Source organism: Typopeltis vanoorti, chromosome 12 (genome assembly GCF_054136105.1).
Source record: "Typopeltis vanoorti isolate ZY-2024b chromosome 12, IOZ_Tvanoo_1.0, whole genome shotgun sequence".
NCBI lineage: Eukaryota > Metazoa > Arthropoda > Arachnida > Uropygi > Thelyphonidae > Typopeltis > Typopeltis vanoorti.
In genome coordinates this window covers 103,625,138-103,650,374 of record NC_143560.1, presented here as the reverse complement: position 1 = coordinate 103,650,374, position 25,237 = coordinate 103,625,138, and the positions used below count along the sequence as shown (strand labels likewise).

Sequence of the window (25,237 nt, the reverse complement as noted above, 5' to 3'; positions counted from 1 at the left end):
TACTTGTCAACTAACAAGAGCAGCAAGATAGTTACAGTACAAGACATTAGATGGCACCACTAGCATCACTAAAAGATTTCGCATTTTATCGATTCCTTGTGGAGCATTTTCGTAGCATATTTCACAACCCCTATAGTTTATCTTCCAATGAGAATCTGTACTTTTGGCTTTAATCGGCCCACTTCTTCGTCAGTTTTTAAAGGAAACGGAAATACGTCATAGCGCGATCTCGGAGACATACCTTTACGTTAACAAGGGGTGGAATTCAGCACGTGAAAACAGGTATCCAGAAAAATTCCGTTAGTACCTCCCGGAATTGAGAGTAATGTCGGCTGCAAGTCGCTCCCTTTTAGTGCTACTGTTGCCGTTAGAGGTCAACGGATGGTTTCCGAGACTCTGAAAAGAGTTGTTCGACAAGGTTACCGGAGAGTTAACATGAAGGATAGATCCCAGACCATGGAAGAAGATGACAAGGTAGGTCAGACGATTTTCTTCCGTTAATGTTCGCTTAATTGATTGTAACGTGGCCTTGAAAGAACGGCGTATCGCTCGAGCCGTCACTCGATGTGTTGGCTACTGCCTTGTGAAAGCGCTCAACGAAAGGGCGTGCTTGACGGTTGTGCGGAGTTGGACCACCGTGTGATCTTTTCTGTTCCTTTTTTTTTTTTAATTTCTGCACGAACTAACGAACGCGTGAGCTAATTGTCGAAGCGTTACTGGGCGATGTTCGTTTGCACGTTGGGAAACGTCTCCCAAGGGGTTACGTGTCGAGGTCAAATTGAAATGACCAACCGTCAGCTATTCAATGCATCGCTCGCCTGTGTTTGAAGCAACATGTTGCGAGTGTTCGACTTACAATGTGCATCTTGGCAGATCTTTTACTCGACGACGGATAATCTGGAAAATGTTGACTGTAGTCACTTTCTTAACATTCGATAAACAATGCTTAATGAAGATTAGTCGGCAGTTGATCTCTTTGGCGCTACCGTTGCTCTAACGACTGAAATTTTGAGAGAAAAGTTTCATCATTCGTACAGAGAAGTCTTAAATTGATCTTGCAACAGGAATGCGTTTGAACAATTAATTTTTGAAAGAACGAATGATTAAATATAAAACAGAATGAATGTTCCAACTAGTATACATTTTCTATACGATTGAAAATACACGAGTTATATTAAGCCTTTCTTCCAAACATGAACTTTGATCTTAAAATTTCTCAAACTATATGGCTCGTATTAAGGATATCCTAAACATACACACGTACTTAAAACGTTATTTTTATCGTTCAAATTAAACTGACAAATTCGCATATACTTTCAGATTAAAACAGTGGTTGGCCATAAAACCAACAGTAAGTCTTACATGTGTTCATGCACTTATCTAAAAGTTTATTTTGATCTTTTTAATGCCATAAAAATTCAGGAAGACTTCGTATTCATGCAAGTGTTAATTCTACAGCCAGTTTTCGATTATTTGCATCCCGTTCGACCTTTATCCTTGCAATCGAGTGACCTAAACCTTCTCATAAGGTGTTGTAGGGGTTTAAGAATGAGATTCTGTTCAGGCTAGCATTACCTTTGTACTCTTTTCTTCTTAAACTATGTCACCATTTCTTTCAAGCAGTGCAACGATTTGTGCATTTCAATATAGTAATCGACTTAGTTATTTCCGTAGAACTTCCACAGAGCAGTCAACAGATTAATTTGAAGATAACATGTGGCCATTTTATTCTATGATTGCGATAAATAATTTCACTGGAAATCAGCCATTACAGCACCGCCATTACATTTCACAGATGGCTCAAAACACTCTGGGAAATAAGTTTCCCAGATGTTTGTTAAAATCGCCTCGTGGAAACTGAATAAACTGTAATGTTTCCTAAGGGTTTCGATATATGAATGAATCAAATAAAAAGACGAAATTGGGTTTTTCATGAATGTTTTCCAGGAAAAGCGTATCTTTCCAGTAGAAAATATTAATAAAATGAAGCTAGTTATGATATTGAAACCTTCACGGGTTCGGTCCAGTTCCAAGTATCAAATATAAAAGCATCAAATGTAATCTAATACACTGTACATACACACACACACACACACACACACACAGTTTTTTTTTCAGTTTTCCACTCTTCTAATTTTGCATGAAAGCAAACTGATAATCCCAGAAAGGTCTTTCGTTTTTTTTTTTTTTTTTTTGAATAAATTTAAGTACTCCAGAAAATCAATGTAAATTTTGTTATACCTCTGGAAATAACCAAATTAAACGAAATCAAATGATTGATCACTTCTATTCTAAACTTACTTTTCGATTGTAAATTCAGCAAATCAGAGTAGCTTAAATGGTGCTGAATGACAGACGTTTATTTAATTACTGACGACCCTTCCTGTACGACAACCAATCTTTTTCGTTCTTTGCACTAAAAGTTTTCGATTTTCATTTGATTAGAGTTTTACTTAGCTACTGTGTGTGTGTGTGTGTGTGTGTGTGTGCGTGTGTGCGTGCTTAGTTTCTGTTTAGGTTCCTTCTTCCACAGGTACAGTTTAATACACCACTCTGACTGAACATTTATTAAAACTAGGCATCTGTGCTGCATCCATGAAGATGCGGATTGTTATCAGGAAAGGATTTTAAGGTAGCTCACCAGAAAATTGAGAAAAGTATCAATCCCAAAGAATTCTATAATTTGAAAAATGAACATTGGCTGGAGAAAAACTAACACAGAGTAACGGTGATTACTGTTTTCGGTGTTACTTCAAGTGTACCAAAAATATACTTTGTATGTTTAAGTGAATGCTGGCTAGCCATTAAATTAGTAGCACGTGGTCTATGCCAGCCTTTGCTACAGCTCATTGTATACGTTGCAGAAGATGGAATGAGTGGAGAGTATTCCTGCTTGACATGTGCTGGTCATACCGAACATGATTTCTATGTTAAAGATGAGCATATGAATCGCCGAAGATAGGTTTGTTAATAGTTTGAGGAATATTTTTGATGACGTCGTTTATTTTCCCCTAGTTATCCACACACACCACTGAACTCACGAACTTAACGGGTTTTAAAATATCGAAGCAGGTGTCAGTTCCGAGAGAAAATATAATTGAAGCTGCATATTGTATTTAATCTATTATTCGGGTATGTGGAGGTGCTGCACAAAAATGTGTAGAGTCATCTCAGAACATAGGAAGGCCAATTAATATAGGATAGGAAGTTTTTCATACATGACAGGACTGCACTACACACTATCGACGCATTGATTATACTGGAATGATTGTCTATTCCAGTATAATCATTGATTATACTGGAATGGAAAGTCTATTAAGATAACTAGTGTATAACCACCACACTCTGCTCAATGAATGGACTAGTGTATCACATCTTCTTATACATGTATAGAGAGAGAGAGCAGTACGTCTCGTTCAGAGTTTAATTAGGGGACTCTACCCGTTCAAAGGGTCGGATGGGTTGAAGAAGATATATATATATATATATATATATATATATATATATATATATATATATATATATATACTGTATATGTTAAAAATACCAAGCAATTTTAAACCTGGTTTTACTCCATTTCCTAAGTAAGCAAACAGACAAACAAGTCAAGTTTGCGCCTGCAAGTGATGCAAGTCTAGCCGATCCTACAGGTAGTGCAAGACCAAGGCAACTCGTGGTAAAGGTGGCATAATCTCTGATCACTAATCTTAATATTTACCCTTAATGCCAAAACACATCTCCAAGAAGGGGATGTATGATGTTTTGTATTAAAGGCAAGGGGCCACTACTCAGACCGGTTTCGACCTTTACTGAAGTCTCATCAGTGGGAGCCAGGCTAGAAATACAGATTTTAGTAATACAGAGCTTATAAGTATTTTACCAGAACAAGTTACCATAAGTTGTTTTACCACCTTTACCACGAGTTGCCTTGGTCTTGCACTACCTGTAGGATCAGCTAGACTTGCATCACTTGCATATATATATATATATATATATATATATATATATATATATATATATATATATATATATATGCATTCTTGTTGTTATATCAGAGCGAGACCTAAATGTCAAGGTTGAATGCAGAAAGTGTATGGGGAGGTATAGACTTGATGTTAAATATCAGAAAAAGCGAAAAGCAAATAAATATTTGCATTGTGAATGAATTGCCTGTCATGAAAACATTTTCCCAGCAACATAATAGAATACTTTCTACCCGAAGGTACTCTGGAGACAGATTTAGAAATTAAATAAACTATATGAGGGGGTTGGAAAGTTCTGATAAACACCTAGAAGAAAAATGATATTAAAGCAACCGGTATAAACACACGAAAGAATATATGATATGTTCTTTCTGAAGATATTGAATACCAGTCGAGGATATGCTATTTCTTGTTGTTATATCAGTTGCTTTAATATATTTCTTCTAGATGTTTATCAGAACTTTTCAGATTGCCCCTCGTATAATAATTAGAAACAGATGAACAATTTGCTACAAACTCAAGAAGCAGATTGTGGATCAAACACCAAGTGTTAATTGCTAACTTGAGGACCCATTTAGAAACCATAAAGAAAAATCATGTAAATAGATCACGAGAATATCTGAAGTATACAAGAATGAAAGCGAAGAAAGATTACACGAGGTCTTACAAAATGCAAAAATGCCACATCAGATGAATTATGGAGACAAGTCACGATGATCTTGACCGAAAAAGTAACTCTTGATATCCCAAAGCAAGTGGGAAGCAAAATAACAAGACTATTTGAAGAGAAACACTTGATCTGATCCACGGGAAAGACATTAAATCCAATCCAGGGAAATGACAGTTGAAATCAACAGAAATTGTTACAGAGAGATCAATAAAGCAATAAAGAACTCTTGTAAGAAACATACAGAAGTGTACTTTAATAAAATGTGCGAGTTGATTTATTCTCATGAAGACAATACCAAAACAAAGCTTCTCGTTTCAAAACTCAAAGCAATCTTTAATAGTTTCGAGCAAAAAATCTACAAGAAAGAAAATAAAGAGTGAGAGGGAAAAACACTGCCAGAATCCATACAAAATTGAGATATAATTAGGAAATGAATGTCTGTCATTACGCGGGAAATGAACCTCCCATCATTGGAGAGGAGGCGGAACTATCAAAAATAGGAAAAGCAGCAGGTAATGATGGAATTAATACCGAGATGATAAAGAGCATGGGAAGAGCAGAGATTGTATTACTTCTGAGCTCATGGAATGGAATTTAGACTACTGGAATCTGGTCATTGAGCTTGGTGAAGACAATCTTTATACGAACCCATAAAAAAGGAAGCACCAAGGACTATAGAACAATAGCATTAATCTCAAAGTATGTAAAATCATGCTCTACATTATCAAGGAAAAGAATTCATCGCTTGAAAGTTCACATCCCTTTAGAATAGGCTCTTTTGGTGAAGGGAAGAGATAACAAAAACCAGATGTGAAATCTCAGACATCTTGCAGAGAAATCAAGAGAATTCAGTTGCCCTGCTTACTTATACTTTATTGACTACATCAAAATCTTCGACTGCATAAATTGGAAATTTATGCAGGAAATAATGTCTAAGTCTGGTTTCCCAAGTTACCTTTATTGGGTTATTAAATCCACATTACAACAATAACCAAACTGCAGTAAGAATTGATATCACGTTATAAGACTGGTTCTCTTTATTAAGAGGAGTAAAGTGTTGGCAGACTATCTCCTAGACTCTTCAATCTCTCTGGTGAGGAAATCATCAAAAAATCTCTGGATGACTGGAATGGAGGCATATAGACAGGTGGCTAAAGACATAGATAAGATTAACCTCTATCATAAGCGGTATGAACTTATGAACGAATTGAGGTAGAAGCATGTACGAGTAACTTACTCATTATTCTACATTTTCCCCACAAAGTGTTGTACATTTGTTACAACACTTCTGCATCATTTGTAATCCTCTGAGAAAAAAGTAAAAAGTCTTACCCTTATTCCAAATTGGTCTATTTTTGTTCTAGATGTTTATCAGATTTTCTGCGCCCCCCTCGTATATCTATTTCCAGCATTAATATATGTAAATATTTTTGGTGTGTTTTGGATGTCATTACAATTTTTAAAATTTTATTTTTTTTAAATTATTAGTGTCTAAAATCGGATAGAATTTTAAATAGACAGAAACTTTTGTAGTTTACGTTATCTATGGTATTATTTTTCTTTTGTTATTTGTTAAGCAAACACTTTTCGCCATTAAAAGTTTGGAAAGCAACGGGAACGTATTGAAAAAATTGAACAGTAATTTTCAATGAGTGCAATATCAAAGCAAAATGAAACTTTGAAGTCATCGAGAACTATTCAAATGATTACAAACCAAAGGTTTGAAACTGTATAACACACAGCCTTGGAAAGGCTATTACCTTATCTCTGCATCAGACTCTACAGATAAAATTTGAGATGCTTGTAGACAAAAAGCAATCTCATGAGATTTTCATGGCAGGGATCCAAGTGAATCCCTTTAGTGGATAAAAGCTCTCTTAAAACTACATGGTATGGCCATAGACTGTTTTTATTTCCTCGTGAGACACTACAAACTTGGAATATAGCAGAATAAATATCATTTGATGCTCATCAAGAAACAGAACCAAGTTGTTTACATTGTGTCACAACCATTAATACTACGAGGCGACTATAGAATATTTTAAAATTGCGTATATTCTATGAACAGTTTGAATGCAACGTAAGATGAAAATTCCCAGTTTCTGAATGAACCAGCCTTCTGCCCTGTATCATCCCTCTTGGTTAATTTACTTTGCTTTCAAAAGCGATAAATGTAACTCAATTAAACAGACACTCCTCGCTGCTAACTGAATTCCAGAAAGATATAGAAAAATTCGATAATACGATGCGGTACATTATAATGTACGATCACACTTTGGTTGACTAATTCTCAAACTGTCAATCTTTCCTGGTTCGTTCAACATCAGAGGTACTCCATGGGAAGGTTGAATAGGATATTTAAATATCGTATATCTTTATTTCTAATTTTTAAATAACAATATATGGAAATAGAAACAAAATAAGAACAATCGGAGTGCCTGGGAGCTATAAGAGAGAAAAAGGAAGAAATGAATAAAACAATATTAGTATACAAGGAAGTGTTTAAACCAATTTTATGAATCTGAGAACACGTGATCAAAGACTGGCTTTTGTGAATGTCTTTCGATAATTCTCATCATGCAGTGTGAGATCACTGCTCCGCTTACTGGAGTTCTGAATTGGGTTGAAAACAGTTCGATGTTTGGTCTGTAGACCAAGGTTTTCGGACAATGTAAAACTAAATTTTTAAATATAAAAATAATAAAAATAAAAAGAACAACAAACCTTACCCACCCATAGTATTAATGTATCATGACGTTTACAATGGGTGGAAGTTTGCTAAAAATGTGCAGTTACAGATTAAAAAGTTTCAACGAACAAGTTTTGAAGTCTGTACAAACCTGGTTGAGAATAAACTAGAATTTATAAACGTGTGGCCTGTCATACGTATATTGGAGATCTGTTGCACTGATAGACTTGAAATATTTGTGAATATTACTCCTGAAGGAATGGAAATTATGATTTAGAGTAGAGAATAAAAGAATCAATAACGATGTATTTAGTTGTAATCGAACAAACAATGAAAACACCAAAAATGATCATCATGACGTTCGTAGGAAAATGTAATCAAGGAATTTTATTTGAATTGATGAGATTCCTAAGCAGGAACTGTTATGATTGTGTTGAGACAAAATAAACATCGAAAATTCCGTTTTTCCAACCACAATTGGAAGTGTTCACTTCGAGCATCTGGTTTTAAGCAGTTCACAAAATGCGATGAAATCAATTTTTGATTAAAAACATATTTGCTTGGAAATATTTCATTTTGATGTCGGAATTCAGTTCAACAGTCCACGATATAATTCCAGTTGGCATCTAATAGTGGCTGTGATATAAACATACAAAACCACTAAGCACAAATTCCACTCTTCCCATAATTATAAATTCCTCTCCCAGACTCGATCGATTGTGTTTTCTGTCTGCACCGGCACACTCTGTTTCACTTGATCTGTCGCTCTTAGTTTTACTATTTCTCTTTTATTCCTGTGCGTTTGTTTTTCTCCGACTCTCTCCAACAAAAACTAGTTAGTAATTTATAAAAACAAACTCTGTTTTATTCAAACTAGTTACGTTCAAGTACTAACGTTTATTTTTGGAGCTTCGTGTTCTCCGACTGCTGAGTTATTTTCGAGACCTTTGCTAACTAATCGCAACAAAAAAGAATTTACTATGAAAATAATAATTAAGATTTCATAAAAATTTAAAAACAATTAATAAAAATAAATTAGTTTCTTAAAACATCGATTTTTACCTAATTAAATTGTACAACGTTATGCTTAACAAGTATATAAGTAGTACACCTATTATTTATTATAATAGAAATTATTTATCTGAAGGTACCATGTGCTATGCATTGTATAGTTTACGACTGACAATTCATCATTTGCCCGATCGTTTTGAGTGTTACTTCTTGGCAAACGCAGAAAGTTTCACCATGCATGGCGATACGGTGTACGATTGTGACGTTGATCGATTAACTTTATAGAAATCATTCTTTCAGGTGACGAAGATGAGGAAACCAGAGAAAAGAAAAATGTTTGATTTATTTTTGGTACAGTCTAAAAAAGTATTTCACTTCCGTGTCGATTTTCCTCTTTTTATCTTACTTTTAGAAACCTCTTTATTTCTGATTAAAACATTACATATACATACATAATATGTGTGCGCGCGCGTTTCGTTATGCTATTGTCTGTATGACATTTATAAAAAATACAGAAGGAAACTGGAATATTTGTAAGAATGAATATATTTATCTTCTCTTCATGTGCTAAGTTGAATGACCAAACCCTCGCCAACTAACTAGGCTTTATAGAAACTGAATTAATGTCTAATAGGGCTGTTAATTCCATCTACACCATAGGCTGTTTCTTTTATTGTTCTTCTGGCCGGTCTGCCTGCTTGGTGAGATACACACCTGTTTCCAGGAGGGATAAAAAAAAATCCTACCATCTCTGTACCTAACCGGTTGCCTAATTTCAACTGAAAAGCCTTTATAAAGGTATTAAATGGAGGATGTTATGGATCCATCCATATTTTCTAGCCAAATATAAAAATATATTTAATAATGGTTGGATCCATAATAACCCTAATTTTAATATGTTACTTATGCCAAATTGAAGTCTTTTGGCTATACAATTCATCCCTTCTAAAGGTTTTGCGAGACAGTGATGGTGACGTAATATTTGCGATGCCACGACAGCCACTCCAGTGTCGCCATCTGTCAGCTAATGAAATGAATAATACATCAAAAGGTTTTTAAGTTATATATCCGAAATGTTCACCATAAGATATTTCAGCTGTATCGACTAAGTGTTCAAATTCATTTATGAAATGATTGCCAAATATTTCTTCGTCATATTCCAATTTGTCTGTCTCTCATTCTATATTTCCTTTATGTTTCCACCTGCTACAACTATCGGTATCTTTGATAGATCGCATCTTGAAATAACGACGCTCGCTATATTTCATGCAAAAACGAGTTCGAAATAGAGATGAAACATAAAAAAATATTCATTCTCTTTTATAAATTCCTTTCTGTTCTGATTGAGTAACTCGCTGAATTACGATAGTTTCGGAAATGGCTTCACCATTTTGAACAGATGCAATCTACTCGGCCAAATATAGAAACTTTCTACCAAATGGCAGCGATCGTTGAACTTACCACGAAATAGAATGCATCTTGATCAAAAATTCATATCTTTAACTCGAAAAAGTAGAAAAACAGAGTAATGCTCGCTTAGAGGCCGAAATGGAAGAGTTTATTGAAATAGACATCTTTTTCGCATTCCTCTCGTGCTGGGTATAATTCTTTCCACTTCTCTGAGATATCTGGATTAAAGCCAACATGTAATTTCACGTTATGGTTGCGATAAAAATGGAAATAATTTTCTTAGTCATTAATATGTAGTTTTGAACTCGCTTATTCAATGCTAGATCATTTTGAATAATGAATTGACCAATCAGTTTTATCATAGCAAAGATAACCAAACAGATCAAAATGTGCGCCTGCCACTGGCATTACAAAATCACTTTTACAATGGTAATAGTTTCATTTTTTTTTTTTTTTCTGGCACGCGCGCCACTTGGAATAACAATGAACTTTGTCGTGACAGCAATTCTAAGCTCGAGAATTATGAATTATAGAGCGTGCATTCTATCACGGACAATGAAGATTCTCTAGTTAAATTTGCCATAGCGATATACGCCAAAGACAAGAACAATTTGGAAAAAAACACGCAAAGTTCGTATGTCATCTGAGAGAAACAAGAAAGTTAATCTAAGAGGGCAAACTACTTCAGAAATTATTTAAATGCATGCTAGTTGAGATATTTTTAAACACAAACAAGGGTGAAGAACCGAAATTATATACTAATTGCTATCATCTGTGGCTACTTTAATTTTTGTTTCATTATTTTTATCATTTGCAAGTTCTTGAAGTTCTTGAATATCGTAGTTACATTCAGCCCACCCTTTTTTTTCCTGGGGGCTTCTGATATTTATATAAAGTAAAGAACATTTGAAGAAATACCTTGGCTAACCCTCGTGAATTTTTTAATTCACAGACTTGCAAACATTTTACGAAATGCGACCGACGCACGAATTAAATCCTGAAACCACCATTTTCGATACGATCTTTTGAACTTTTGCCAACAAATGCGATTTTATTAGCTCATTTTCCCACTCTTTATGACTATGATTTCTAATAGTCCTCGCGCATCTATTTCTCACTCGAAGCACGCACTTTCTTATGAATATCAATCAGGGCGCCGAACGAACGAAGGGAGGTCCTACATATTTAACAGTTACCTTAATATTTATAAAGTTTATCAACTGCAATTTATATGGTAATTTTATTTGATGTCTGCTCATCTCTGGTGGTTAAAAAATTAAAAAAAAAAAGAATGAAGTAACATTCGAAGGAAATAGCCCAAAAGATTTCGGAGAATTAAAATAAACAAATAAACTTAGTTTTGTTTAAGTTAATTGTGTTGAACTTAAAAAAGTCCAAAAAATTTTATGACGTTTGATAATAAGGTGAGGGGATAGAACACGTTTTGCTTCTTAGATGCTAATATTTAGACATAGGGAATAAATAAAGGAATACAGCATCGTTAATAATACCGCGGTGATACCAACTTGCTACATGACAGATTGGTATCTCTATGAGATCATAAACCGCTATTAGATTTTTATCTTGCGGGTCGATGACCTCAAAAAGATCCTCAAGGACATTTTGTAAGAAGGGATGCCTACTCCAGGTATTTGGGATTACTATAGCAAAGAAAATGAGCCACTAAGGTGTTGAATTAATGCCATCTTTTCTTTTAGAAATAGAAGTTTGGAACCGTTTAATAAATGATAAATTCTTTTTCTTGTTTCTAGAAGCGCAAAAAAACGTTAAAATTGTTGCTCTCATGCGAAACGTTTCTATAATGTCAGTCGTTAATTCAATTTTTATTTAAATGTAAGAGGTATAAATTGAAATTTTAACTTAGAAAATAAATAGTAATTTTTACTTTATGTTCACGTTTGAATTGTACTTTGAAGTACTTTATTATTATCATCATCTTTCTGGTTTGCGTACTTTTATCAGTTCTTCACTTACATTTCCCACCCTTTATGCATAAATTCGAATCATTAATATGGCATTATCATGAATGATGATAACATTTGCATCACGTGAACAATTTCTTATTGTCAACATTGGCATCATTACTAGCAACAAATAATCCCACATTTATTGTTAACACTCAGCAACAGAGAGGGGTACGCCCCCCATTGAAAACATTCACCTCTCAAGGTTCAAGTTAATCATCTAATTATGAAATGTCTCAAATTGGACGGTTCACTTCCCCGATTGCGATATCAGTTTTATGTCCTAATTTGATGCTATATCAAAAATTTAATCCAAACACACGTTCCTTTTCTGAAATATTCGCATCAGTGACCAAAACAAGCTCTAAAGAGAATGCGCTGTAGATGAATGTCATTTTGTACAATCCTGGAAGCCTAGGAACAGGGCGTTACCCAAAGTAAACCCATTTCCAGCGAGCTGTTGCCAAAAGCTGTTATGTTAGTGATTAATCAGATAATGAGATTGCTCTTCAATCTCACTGCCTAATTAATCAGTTAGTGAGATTGCAGCCCAAACAGAGCATTCAAGATCAACTGTAGCTGCACATTAAAAGATGAGATGTAATGGTGGAAATGAATCCTAAGAATCAGTCTCGCTAATCCCATAAACTGAACGGGAATGGATATGTCTTGCATCAGTGGATTCTCTCAAACAGAATGCCCGAAGCCAAACAAGTGTGGGCCTGAAGTGCAATGAACTCCATGAAAGGATCGCTGCAGCTAAATATGATAGTGCTCACATGCGTGTTCCTGTTAAAATGTGGTGTGGAATGAAAACATATAGAAGTGTTATGCAAAGTGCTTGCTAGGAGAACGTTAGTTGCCAGACAGCATCATCACACCAGTTAAGTGTGAGGGTTTTGTAGTATGAAGATGTTTCTTTTTTGAGCTGGAACTCCTTATCTTACGCGAAAAAAAAGAACACGAAACATAATAGTTAATGAAAGAGTTTTTATTATTTGGTAATGTAAAGCTATTGATTGAAAAAATCCCACCTCAAAAGTATCGAAAATCACCAGAAAGTGATGAGAATATATATGATAGCTGAGATATTGCAAAAAAGAAACTTAACCCTTTTCTGTATGGGTCACCAATAAGAACCTACAGTTTGAAAAACAGCGGCTTGGTAAGGCGAGCGAAACGTTCATCCAAAGTACCAATAAAAAAGGTAAACATATGTACATGATGCTGGGCAGAGTTCGTGTCTTTTAAGTACTGCAATACTAAGACATCTCCGATGCCCAAGGTGCTCTTATGCTCTTATTAGCTCTTTGGTCATTTTCGTGATTTTTTTATGTTTCAGATATTTGGTTTTGAGAGAATAATAAACGTTTACTATTTTTAATTCGAAGAACGGCAATCTTTCCTTTGATATTCTGGACAATTCTGTTTTGCGTCTCTTTGGTGTAGCAGTTCCGTAGCAGCGCCTAATTAGGAAATGAAAAAAAAAAGAATGTTGCCAAATGTATACAGTTATTTTAAAAATTTATCTCATGACTTCAGTCGATGTCTCACTCAAAATAAACGATTTTTTTTCATTCAATAAATGTGATAGATCTTGTAGTGTATACGATACAAGAAAGAGGTTCTTTCGTCTCGACACAAATCTGCGTAGTATTATGCATAGCAAAATATTTTATAAAGATTTAGAGAGAGGAAAAGAAGCCTTGAAATATATTAGGAGAGTACGATGAGAAAATGACGCGACTACCGAGCAACTCCTAAAGTATGTCTCGAGCTTATGGCACGCGAGGAGAATAAAATAGTCGAAGGCCTAACATTGTCGCGTGAAGAAAGAACGACTTTCAATAGTATTGCGTGCATTACAAGTACTGTTAAAGAATTGTTTCCAGAGCAACTTTAGCTACCTGCATTGTATGGTAGAACTATGCGAGCCATTTTTCGACAAAGTAGAACATTTACAGATGTCAAAATACAAAAAAGAAAAAAATGACAATGCATTATTTAACGGAAAAAGTTTTACAGTGCAAAATCAATGCCCTCTGGAGATAAACTTAGCGTGGACAACGTAGTTAATAATTCATGAAGACAGTATAAGTTAATGAGTAATGTTTAGATTGAAGATAATCTTGTAGAAGGAATCGCTCCTTCAATTTAAAGATGAGAGAGATTTAAATTGTACATTTTTTTATTACAGTTTAAACATTTATATAAGTTTTATAACTTACATTTTTCCATAAGCTTAAAATTTCAGAGAATTTCTGTTTCAGTAAAACTGGCTAAATCGATTGATTGTTTTTATTATAATTTTCAGGATTTCGTTGGCTCTGGGGGAGATGAACAGAACTGGAGGGGAATTGGTATTGCACTCCTAGTAATCGCAGCTGTTTGTTCACTGATTGTAGCTGCTGTAGTTCTCTTAACACCGGGTAGGTAAAATATTTTAAAATAAGAGATTCTTTGATGTCACTCACCTTATTTGCTAATAAAATGTGTCTATTTCTAATCTGAGCATTGTGCGTGTGGTTTGGTACGAATGCTCAGAATAATGTTCACATTATTCTGAGCATTCCTACCAAACGACATACCTTGCAAGGGCTTGTGCCCTCAGAAGGAAAGTTGATTTATCTCTCTCCCATTTTGTGCTAAAGAGAAAAGACACAATTATCATTATTTAATTAACTTGGACTTTTTACTTTACCCTGTAAAAGTCGTTTTCCTGGATAGCACTGAAGCCATCCGTAGCACGAAACACGATGAGATACTTTGCAAGCAACTCTCAAATCGTTTTTGATTTACACATAAATTAATTAGAGTTCGTAAGCATAAAAAAAATCTTCATTTTCTACAAAACCTAAAGTAGACTGGCTTGCTTTCTCAGTACTACCTGAATTAAACTCGTACAACCTATAGAACTATGAAGATCGGCCTTTCTCAAGAGTTTTTTCATTCTCTTTATTGTTTACAAATGGAAGAATCCTGAATGCGATATTTGTTATATTTCTTTTATTTCCTTCTATAATATGGCATCACAGTAAATCTCTGTAGACTATATAGATAAGACAATATCAAGGAATTCAACCAAGAATGAATCAGAAGTTGAAGCCAACGTTTGTTTATTTTATCTTTGAAATCAAAAACAGTTATTGAGCGATAGTAGAAGTACCCAAAGTTGTCCGAGGATAAAATAAAGTGATTGAAATAGCACTAATTTCAGAAATAAATCAAAACCGATTTTCATCATCAGAGAAACTAAAAAATAAGTTTCGAAGTAGCGAAATTAAATCTTTGAATGGCATGGAGCCACTCGAACAACATCAGAGCTGTAAATTCTATTGATCATCTTATTGAGTGTTACACTGTTCACATATATTACGTTATGTTCGAGGCAGGTATTGTTTAATGGAGCATATTCATCAATCCTCAATAGAAACGATGAATGAACGTCTTTTCATTATTCAATGAAAAGATGCTAGTTTACTCAAACACCTTTTCATTGAAAAGATGCTTCTGAGTAAACTAGAAGCCACAAATCCCTTAATTTAAACAATGGCACAGATTTAACCTCCTCGATCTTGTCTTCGATCTTGACAGCTTATTCAGGAATAAATGAATAAATGAATAATAAATGTCAACAACGCGATGCTTACATAGACTAAGCAAAAGTTAAGCTATTATATTGGAATTTAGAATTTTCATAATAATAGATTAAACGCCTGCTTTTCTTTTGTTCAAAATGTCATTATCCGATAAGATTTTTTAATGTAAATAGTTAATTTTTTTAGAAAATGATAGAGGGGTCTGGGTACGGAATCTAATAAGTATGTCTGTAGGTCGGTCAGAGCAACTACATATAATTGTTGCTTCCACTGACAAAAAGTTGCAAACCTCTCGTATAGGATCCAGGAATAACGTGCAAGTTAGCAATCAGAAAATCACAAAAATCAACAGAAAGAAGATAAAGGGATGTTGAAAAGAGTTGCGCATCTCTCTCATTGTATATCAATCGGTTGTCTCTCTTCAAAAAGGAGTTCACGAAGTCTGCATTTGTAGAGTTTTTGTGCCGGAACAATTCATACTAAACTCTGGAGATTCTCGTCATAAATTAATATACAGATTCGACTTGAACGCTGCTGTTAGGTTTTTTAAAACTTACGACCAAAGGCAACTAATCCCAAAGGCTAGTGTGTTAGCTTTGTTAACTGCATGTGTTCGCATTGCGATTCACCCGTGTTAAGGATGAAAAACTCATTTCCGGAGGGACAAACTTTGCAACGTCTTCTTAAGAGAATGACTCGTCCTCTGATGAAAAAACGCTTAGTTCTTCTCGTGTTAGACGGGATTCGAACCCAGATATTGACCACCCATGGATATCTTCGATACCTAATATGTCATTCAATTGTTCAGGGCAAGTTGTTATTGGACAGTATCACGACTATAGCCTGGAACTCATGATACGTTAACTATCATGTGTTCAATTCAGATTGCCGTATTTTTGTGCTTGATGGCTTTTCTAAATAACGGAGTATAAACGTTATAGGATAACGCTGTTTACCCAGCTAAATAAATTTTAAATAAATAAATATAGAGGATGGTTCAAAATTCCACCTACAAACTTTGAGGGGAGGTAGAGAACATCAAAATCAACCATATTCACATGGGAAAGCATGACTGGAAACGCCACCCGAAATTGATAGGTGGCGCTGTTCGCCAGCGCTCCAGGTGAGCAATTGGGACTTCCTCATTCAAGCTTTCGAGGTCGTACGAAGAACATGCGTCGTTTTCCGAACGCGGAGATGGCAAACATGCACCTCGTTTACCATATTATGTATCCAACTACTATCGAACTGTTCAGTTACGCCTAATAAAGTTTTTTACACTATTTCCTGCCTTGTGTTATTTCTGTATCTTCGTGTCCCTGTTAGCACCTTCCGGAGGCGTTTCCGGTCATGCTTTCCTATGTGAATAGGGTTGATTTTGATGTTCTCTCCTTCCCCTCAAAGTTTGTTCGTGGAATTTTGAACCACCCTGTGTATATGAAGAAATACGAAGAAACTGATTATATAGAAATAGAAGGCATTCGATTTTAATCCACCAAGATGGAATTAAAATGGTACATCTGGATATCAAAGAAAAAAATAATCTTGTGATGGATAATTTGTTCTTAACTGTAGTATTCTCCATTTTAGATCAATCCTTCCTCAATGAAATGATATCACCTCCTTTGGGAGGTGAAATCATTTCACCTCCCAAAGGCTAGTGTGTTAGAACATCAATATCGCAATCTTTGGATACCTGATGTTTTATTTATGCAATTTGTTTATTGTAGCTGATTTATTTAATACTTTTAGTAACGACTCTTCTATTGCATTATGCCTCAGAAATCATATCTCGTTCATTCTATTATCGCTTAAAGCCACGCTCATCTACAAACTCTCAGTCACATATAGAACATGAGTTTTTGAATGAGATTCTTCAGATTTGTGATTTATTTTGTGCTGTATCTTAAATCTACCTGTATTGAGCAAACATCTGTTTGGTTTAGAAAGCTCAATGAAAATGATTCCTAGAAATATGTTCTATTTTAGACAATAAAAAGCAGGAAGAGCGCCTACCTAGAATTTAAAGTACATTAAACGACCTAAAAATGATGTTTAGTTATCCGTAACTTATTCACTAAGTCGGTATTCACAGTACAAAATGATAAGAAATACTTGAATTCATACATTAACATGTACACGCTTCATGAAATTTAACCATAAATGAACACTTTGAACACAGTTTTAATAATATTCATTTGGAGAAAGGCAAGAGCTCAACCAAAATTATCTTGAAAGAGAGATTAGTGTTGCCTTGGGGTCTCGTAAGGATAATAAAAAAATCTAACTTTCTGTTTCTCTAGAAATTAACTCCTTTCTGATAGAGTCATTCGTTTTTTTTCCTCCAGAAATACATGACCGCTTAAGTAATTTGCAATCTAAATGATCATCAAGCATCCTTAGTTGCCTATAGACTAAACCAAAACTGTAACTATTTGCTATGCTAGATTTTCACCATTCAGGATTTTTTCCAATAATAACAATAACCGAAGAACATTCTGACACAAACCATTGATGCCTCCTAAAGTTTTACACCTTTCGTATTAAACTTTAAAAAACAGCTTAAATATGAAATTAAATTTAAATGTAGACTATTGTTTTACTTATCAGCAAGCACCAGTGGTCCCAAGAAGGACAAATAAACGTGGAATTAAGATCCCATGAATTTTATTTTATCATTTCTTTCGTCGGTTTTGTGCTTTAACGATGCGATGAACCGTAATAATCGATACCATCCAGTAGTGTGCTGCACTGAGAGATAAAAATAGTCTCTAATGACACACACATACATAAAAAAATCCAGACTGTTAGTCGGAAGTTGTTTATAAGCCGACAAAATGATCTAATTAAACGGTAGCCGGTGTCCGAGTATCCCATTAAAATTACTTCATGTTTGTTAGTTAACTCTCGAAAGATATCCGATTCCTCAAAATCAAATCCATGGAGACACAGAAAAGCGCAGGATAAGAATAACCCTCACGGGGTAATTTAATCTTGCTCATTACCACTTTTTTGGCAAAGTTCTGTCACAAGCACAGCCGACTGTCGACACGAGAAGGTCGGGTTTAATACTTCAGATGAAGAGAGTTTCATCAATTACTCGCATGGGATGCATGGCAGAAAAAAAAAGAGAATCGCTTTTAGTTTTTTGTAAAACGTTTATAAAGTCATTTGAATAAAATGCGGTAATAAATGAGGAAGAGAAAATTGGACTCATGAGAACAAACATAAAATAAATGTCTGATGGATGACCGAATGCCTTTATAAAGTACAAGAGTGTGGGAAAAACGTGTTCAAATTATACAGAATATTATGTAGGTGTTTTGAATAAATAGAACAACAAAAAAAATTTAAAACATTCACGTGTGCACTTTACGCGATGTTGTTGTAGGTGAATGATTGTTAATTGTTTCCACTGACGTCACAAAGCACATGACACGACCACTTCTAATATGTAGACAGGAATAGACTTACTTTTTTAAATAGATGTATGGGAATTAAATATACATTGACTATAATTTAATAACGTTTGATTCATTCTATTTAAATATTTACGTTATTCAAATAAAAAAAAAACCGTTTAATATATTTTCCGAAACAAATTCATTCTTTGTTTATTTTATCATCATTGAAAAGTAAAATAAGCCCCGATTCCGGTTTAGTTCGATTCTAATGAATGTTCTCTTGCACTTCCTCTACTAAGACTCCTCCTTCTGGCTAAATCTTCTGTATTGAGAAAAGGATTTCATTATAAGAGAAATTTATCTACTTAAGATCTCCTAAGGTGATTGTAGTCGCTAGTAACGGATAAAAGTCATGCGAATGTTAATGAAACGACCAATAAATTTCTGTTCAGGAAAAAGAATAATCTACTATGCTTGTTCACAATTCATTTCACTCCCAGACCCCGAGGGTTCTGTGCGTTATATCAGTCAATGGACACGACAGAAACACACAATAAGGCGACCGTACGGACCGCCTCATTAAAGGTTCCTGCAGTCAAATAAAGTCACGGCCATAATTAGCGTGCTTCCAAATGAGCTCAGCTGCATGGCTGATTTTGTCCTCTCTCTTTTTTTCTCTCTCTCTCTCCCTCTACATTCCTGGACGGAAAAGACAGGAACAGTAATTGTGGTTTTCATTATTGATGACATGCAGACGTCAGGAACAGTGCCCGTACTTGGAAACCTTCCCCCCTCTTCATATGCTTCTAAACTGATTAATCTGTCGGATCCCGTGCAAAAGTTGGGCTTCGTTTTATTTCATTTTTTTTTAAATATTTGATTTTAATTTTGCACGTGGGAAATATAACAGATTGTTCAAGGAAATCAAAACTTTTAAATGTAAAACCTATTTTACATATAATCTAAAAAACGTCAATAGCTACTTTGCCTCATTAGTCAACAGGATAGTTTGAAAGAACCATTTTATTTAGCTATTTAAAATTGCCAGATCCGGATTGTGTATTTTTCTCTAAGTCTCCCTTTTGAAAGAGAAAACCTGTTTCATATTGATTTGAAATTCAATATTGAGCTAATCATTGTTTAGTGAAATAGATTACCACCGATAGTGTTTTCATCTTTATTTATATTTCTAGCTGATACGGGTCCGAGGGTAAAAAATCCTCGACTAAATGCTGAAGAAATCATTTCAGGGATGTTTGAACCACGTAGATTCAATGGCTCCTGGATTTCAGGTAAATTCCATTTTATGTCTTTTTTTGTTTTCAATAATAGTCATTAGAAATGTTTCTAGAAAAATAATTTTCCAGTTTGAATTTAATAAATAAATATAAATATAACTTCAAGATGTACTAATGAGTTAACGCATATAGCAATAAAGTATTATTATTTTGAGATTTTCAGTTAAATTGCACGTGTAGAAATTAGAAACCACAATAAAGCTAGAGGGCGCGCATGTACTAATGTAATACGTCATTTTCTACTGCTTCAAATACAACAATACAGATTTTTGTCCATAAAAGCACGTAACATACAAGTGCTGATTAAAAAAATAACATTATTAATTGGTCAAAGTTACGCATGCTTATAAAGACAGAACAAATACGCAAGTCAAGATTACATTATATTTAACTTCATGCACGCAAACTGAAGAATCAGTAACAGTCTTTCTCAGTTCATACAAAATAATAATCGAATTGGTTTGTAAGTGAATGCCAATTTATTTTTGTGATTTTTCTATAAGTGAACACGTGTGTGTTATCCACTGAATACCAGTACAGCACCGAAATAGGTGATACGACAAGAATCGATAAAAGTGTCTCAGAGCCCGCACAACCCCGACATTTTCTAAAAGCAGAAACTTATGCAGATAGCGCTGCATGCTATCGTAGCGTGTGCTTTAACATCTAAGGCTTGTCACGTGCTGTGATAGCAAGGAAGGGAACAGAAGCAAAAATGGGGGGGGGGAAGCGACAAAACCAAGCTTAAATGCTTTTACCTGGGCGCCGAGATTCTTACTACACCACCGGTCACGTGTATCGAGTTAAACAGAAATTATGATGCATTAATAATACGTTTGCGTGCGCGGAATGTGAGAGCTGGTGACAAATTTTATTCACTAACTGATAATTTAAATCGCTGATAAACAAGAACATCCATTTTTATTATTTTAATTCTAAAATAAAAATTAAATTCAAATTATAATCTTTACTATCTTTAACTAGCTAGAATAAAAATAGATAGAGGCTATTTAACAATAATTGGTTTATATGCCCCGGAAGAAGGAAGAGAACAGGATAATATTGATTTTCATAATCAGCTACAAAACATATATAATAAAATAAATAAACATTATCATATAATATTAGCAGGAGACTTAAATGCAAGAATTGGAAACACGAAAATTAATAGTAATATAGGAATATATGGAGAACATGCTCTAAACAGGAATGGTAAAAAATTGATCGACTTTGTAGTTTATAATAACCTAAAAATAATGAATTCCTTCTATAAACATAAAGACATACATAAATATACTTGGGTAGCAAGAGGATGGAAATCAATATTAGATTACTTCATATTAAATGAAAAGGTTCTCTTTAGATGTTAGATTTCAAAGAGGATATGAAATAAGCAGTGACCACTTCCTCGTTAAAATAAAATTAAGATTACCACCTAAATGGCTACAAGTAACAAGAACAGAAAGAAAATTTGAAACATTTGTTTATAAAACTAGACTATTGAATGACACAAATGTACAATGGCTATATTGAATTAACCAATATCTAGATAAAATAAAACAAAATGAAGAAATAGAAATAGAATGGCTTAATACAAAAACGATACTAAATACAGCAGCAAATGAAAACTTAGGAAAGACCAAGAAATTCAATAAAAAGAAAATACTGAAGATATGGGACGATACAATAAAAGAAATAATCGAAATGAAAAACGAAGCCTATCATAGATGATTAAGCAATAAAAGATTATAAGATGAAATAGAATATAAAGGAATAAGAGCTATAGCTAAAAGAGAAGTCAGAAAAAGACAGAGAATCATGGAACAAATTTGTTTCTAATTTAGAACATGACCCAAAGATTATGGAATGATAATATCAACAGAAAAATCAAAAACTATGGCCTTTAAAGGACAAGATCCAGCAGGAACTAAAATAGTAATAGATAACAAGATCTTAGAATAGGTGAATTCATTTAACTACCTAGGATGTACGATCACATATGAAAATGAAAAATATATAAACGTAAAAATTGCAAAATATTTAAAAATAACAGGTGTAATTAACTCTATATTTAAACCGAACCTAGTTCAAAAACAAACCAGGCTAAAAGTATACAATACATTAGCCCTACCGGTCTTAATGTATGGAAGCGAAATCTGGACAATAAAACAAAAAGACAAACGAAGATTAACAACAGCAGAAATGAAGCTTATGAGAAAAACCGCAAAGTATACCCTATTTGATCACAAAAGAAACGAAGATATTATGAAAGAATTAAACCGAGAACCAGTAATAGAAAAATTAAAAAATATAAACATAAATGGATGGAATACGTTCAAAGAATGAAAACAGAAAGATTACCAAAACAAGCCTTGAAATACGAGCCATTAGGAAAAAGAAAACCAGGACATTCAACGATGACGGCTAAGGCCGGAACAGACACTCTAGGACTAAATCCTTGGAAGGTATGATGATGATGATGACTATCTTTAACTTTTTAGATAATTTTGAAATATTAAATTTTATAAGCAATTTCCACATCATTTCTTTATTTGTATTTCTTTTCTATATTAAAATAGAAAGCGAGTTCCTCTACCAAGATCCAGATGGCGCTCTTATAATTTATAACGCTGATATAATTTACAATGTGGAGAATCATAAAAGAACAGTCATGTCTAATATCACTTACGTAAGTAATAGAACTTGATTGAGGTTTTCTTATCAAGAGTTTTTAACACAGAAATCCATCTTTTAATTAATTAAAGTTAAAAATACAAATTAATTTAAACCCATATTTTAATTAATTAAATTTCAGATTAATTAATTTAAAAGATCCATCTTTCACGTAATTGAAATGCCTTCCAATAATTAGTTCTTAATTTTATTTTATTTATTTATTTATTTTTTTACAGCGACAATACAACGTTCAACATTACAGCATATCAGCTGACAGAAGGTATCTGCTCATAGCTACCGATGTCACACAAGTAAGTACACGAAACAAGAAATTATTTTGTAAGAATATATTTTTAAAGCTACTATGCATAATTTAAATACATGTTTTCCACATTAATCACACAGGATTATTAAAATTAAAATTGGTTTCATATTTTCTTTCTTTAAATGCAATACTGATAAATACTGATAATCAGATTTCTATATTCCATAATCATATTATTTTCCCGGTTCTGGTTGAAAAGATATTATTCAATTGACAAGAATAGTTGTGAAACGGATCATTTTATGATTGATAGGGCAAATATCTCCTTAGACGTTTAGCATCACCAATTTTTATGCAATGGATTTTGTTGTTCACATACCATATTTTTTTATTCATATACAGGGGGGTTCAAGAACAAAAATACTTGTTCTTGAATTCACACAAAACATCCAATTGCAATCCATTCCAATCACACACCACCCTATGAGAGAAAAATCTAGCCGTCATCCCCTTCTTGACAACATTTATTCTCAGCTTCCAAGGATGCCCTCTTGTCCTTTCTCAACCATCCAAAAATTGAAATATACCATCAATTGAAATCTTGGATGACCCTTTCAGAAGTTTGTAAGTATCAATCCCATCATCCCTCGTTCTCCTGTCTGCAGTCTACAAATTCTCAATCTGACTTCATAATCAGGATTCCTCAATCTTGATATCATTTTTAACACTCTCCTTTGCACTCTCTCCAATATATCAGAATCACAACGGAAACCTGAACTGTGAGGTCTTATCAAGGCTTTTGTGAAGAGGCAAAATGACATCCTTATCTTTACACATGAAAGTTCGTTTCAGCATTGCAATTATCTTTTGAATTATATTTGCAATCTTTTCCACATGGCTCCTAAACTTCAACTTCCTATCTATTAACACTCCATGATCCCTAGCCTCATCAGTTTCTTCTAGCCTAATCCCACCAATATAATATGACACTGGATATCTAATCACGCCGAGAATGACTTTACATTTACTGTCATTGAACTGACATCCATTTTCCCATGCCCACAATTCCAGCCTATTCAAATAATTCTGCAAAGACTGCACATCAGCAGCATTCTTGATTGCCTTACCTGCCTTTGCATCATCAGCAAATAGCTGTAGACTCCCTCTCAAATCCTTCCCAATATCATTAATGTACAGATTGAATAACAGCGGACCAATGACTGATCCTTGAGGCACACTGCTGGTTACCTTGAATCTTGTAGATTACCCCCCCCCCCAATATCCCACTTTTCGATATCTGTCAGTTAGCCATTCTGTTATTCATGCCAATATTTTGTATCCCATATCCTGCAATTTATGCAGGCGTCTTGCATTCTGTATTTTGTCAAAAGCCTTTAGCAAAATCCAAAAATATCATGGTGTATCCATTCCCCTTGTCTAGCTCAGTGGTATCATTATTATAGAATGTGACACGTTACTAAAACATGACCTTCCTTTAGTAAACCCTCTGCTGTTCATTACAAAGTAGAGATTCTCTGTCAAGCTAATTCTAATGCGAGCCCTAACCAACTTTTACAAAATCTTTACCAACACTCCTGAGATATTGATTAGTCGATAGTTGGAATACATCGATCTTTGCACCACCCTTGTGCAATGTGTACATTCTTTACACTCCTGTGGAATCTTCCCTGATATGATCTGAGACGTAAATACACAGCCTGCTCAAAGGAACAGTGAACACTGAACACTCTTTTTGCCATCCGTGCAGATATCGCATCAATCCCCTCCTTTTCATAATTTTCATAACGGATATCATCCTAATGCACGCGATATTCCTTCCACATCATCTTTTTCTTACGAATTCTTTGCTTAATTAGATTACACATCCATTTCACTCCTACTCTATTTATTCTTGGAACTTTAAGGATACATTCTGATATCATATCATTTAAGTATTTTTTAAAACGCTTCCCACGCACTGTCGAATCCTTCCGATCCAATACACGATACTATGGTGCAGAACCAAGCATTCTCCTCAATTTCCCGCTTTGTAGTTCAGCTTGTAACATTCATAAACTTAGCCACTTCCCAAGTGAGTACCGCATAATAACTCTCCCCAACCTGGCGCGAATGATCATGAGGAGATAGAACAGTTACGCCTTTAACGGAAATCCCCTCTGACACTATAATCAGATCTAACACTCTTTGACCCCGAGTTCCTTCTGACACATACTGCTTGAGGAAGTT

General features: G+C 34.3%; 1 protein-coding gene across 1 annotated transcript in view; it reads left to right on the top strand.

Annotated features, from left to right (window-relative positions):
* Nucleotides 1-381: 381 nt before the first annotated feature.
* Nucleotides 382-25,237, top strand: part of LOC150101088 (inactive dipeptidyl peptidase 10-like) — a 51,600-nt gene continuing 26,744 nt past the window's right edge. The window contains exons 1-5 of the mRNA XM_090402162.1: nt 382-474; nt 14,063-14,177; nt 19,945-20,043; nt 22,629-22,738; nt 22,962-23,036. Of these exons, the coding sequence (XP_090258288.1) occupies nt 382-474; nt 14,063-14,177; nt 19,945-20,043; nt 22,629-22,738; nt 22,962-23,036 (492 nt within the window). The remainder of the gene's footprint in view (nt 475-14,062; nt 14,178-19,944; nt 20,044-22,628; nt 22,739-22,961; nt 23,037-25,237) is intronic.